We start from the raw sequence: 1,658 nt of genomic DNA, 5'->3' as shown, positions 1-1,658 counted from the left end.
GAGCCCACTCCCCCCCAGCACCTGGGCGAGCCCACTCCCCCGCAGCAGAACGCCCTCTCCCTTCCCACGGGGTCAGCACTCTCCGGAGTTGGGTGCTTTCAGCTCCCAGGGAGCCCGAGAACTCTGCATCTGATCCAGAGCAGTTCTCTTTCCAGAATTGAGCTTGTGCTGGCTACCAACTCGCTTGGGGCTCATGGCAGCCGGGGTGCAGTGCTGTCCCCCCGTGCCAGCCTGTTGGCGGTGGCTGAGTCTTCTCCCCGCCGGCCGGACGTGCTCTGTGGCCGCTGCGCCCCGGGCTCCGTCCCCCGACTCGCTGTGGGAAGGCCGAGAGCACCCTGGGCCAGCAGCTGTGGGCCTGTGGCTGAGGGGCCGGCGAGCGAGTCCGCAGGACTGTGGCCTGTGCCGTGGGGGGCGATCCCCGCTATTCCGGGGCGGCCGGGGTCTGCCACTCCCAGGACAGGCTCGCGGGGGCTCGGCAGGCAGCGCCCGCCCGCGTCTCCAAGGAGCGGAGCGTGTCTGTGCGCGAGGCCCTTGTCGGTCACCGCTGTGGCGGTGTGGCAGGGACACGTGCGTGTCACGCCGCCTCCCGGGAGCCGTGGCGCGAGAGCCCTGGAGCAGGTAGGCGCGGCGAGGAGCCCGCGCGCCCATGGAGCAGCGCCCCGACGTCTTGGAATACAACCTGGCAGCTGCCTGCCTCACCGAGGGGAAACGGAGCAGGGCCTGTCTCCGGCGGGCCGTGTGCCGCTCCCTCAGCCCGGGCAGCCGCGGCCAGAGCCCGGCGGGTGGGCTGAGCGCTCGGCGCCCCCTGCCAGCAGCTCCCCAGCAGCTCCCGCAGCCGGGGCGCAGCCGTCCCCTCCCGTCGGGTCGCCCTGACCTGGTCTCTTTGCGCGCAGTGAAATCCATCCGCAGTGTGCCCGCCTACCTGGCAGAGACGCTCTACTACGCCATGAAGGTGAGTGGCCCCGGCCGCGCCGGGCCTGGGCGGCGGACGGCGGGTTCCGCCCTCGAAACGCGCAGTTTGGCGCCGCTGGCTGGGGAGCGCGGCCCCACGGTGGGCGCCTCGGGCCGCCTCTCCGCCCGCTCGTTTCCCCAGGGCGCCGGGACGGACGACCACACCCTCATCAGAGTCATGGTGTCCAGGAGTGAGGTCGACCTGCTGGACATCAGGAAGGAGTTCAGGAAGAACTTCGGCACCTCTCTGCACGCCATGATCGAGGTAGGGAACGCGCCTCCCCGAGGCTGCAGCGCTCCGGGACTCTGGGCGGTGCTGGGCCAGGGGCTGAACTGGCTCCACCCCCCCCTACCGCAGGCTGGCCGTGGGTCCCTCCGCCCTTCTTCCCCGCCCCTCTGCCCTGGGCTTTTCCTTCCTGCCGCCAGGCGCCACCTCGCTCTGGGTGGGTCACAGCTGGCAGAGAGGCCTGGCCCGGACGCTGAGTCCTGCCGTGTCCTGGGGCTGCCTCCCGCCCACACCTTTCCCAGTGGCCAGGGGCTATGCCCTGAACACAGCGGCCTCGGCTGAGCCGGCCTGGGGGCGGCGCGTGCAGTGGCCGGGCGCTGGGGCCCGCCGTGTCCTGGGGCTGCCTCCCGCCCACACCTTTCCCAGTGGCCAGGGGCTATGCCCTGAACACAGCGGCCTCAGCTGAGCCGGCCTCGGGGCG

At 72.0% G+C, this 1,658-nt stretch overlaps 1 protein-coding gene across 1 annotated transcript in view; it reads left to right on the top strand.

Annotated features, from left to right (window-relative positions):
- The first annotated feature begins 609 nt into the window (after positions 1 to 609).
- The window catches only part of ANXA5 (annexin A5), a 1,836-nt gene continuing 787 nt past the window's right edge, over positions 610 to 1,658 (top strand). The window contains exons 1-2 of the mRNA XM_004695606.2: positions 610 to 952; positions 1,094 to 1,216. Of these exons, the coding sequence (XP_004695663.1) occupies positions 647 to 952; positions 1,094 to 1,216 (429 nt within the window). The 5' untranslated portion in view covers positions 610 to 646. The remainder of the gene's footprint in view (positions 953 to 1,093; positions 1,217 to 1,658) is intronic.

The sequence above is a fragment of the Condylura cristata genome, unplaced genomic scaffold (assembly GCF_000260355.1).
Source record: "Condylura cristata isolate star-nosed mole 26May11 unplaced genomic scaffold, ConCri1.0 scaffold00075, whole genome shotgun sequence".
NCBI lineage: Eukaryota > Metazoa > Chordata > Mammalia > Eulipotyphla > Talpidae > Condylura > Condylura cristata.
This window is presented reverse-complemented; position numbering and strand designations above follow the sequence as displayed.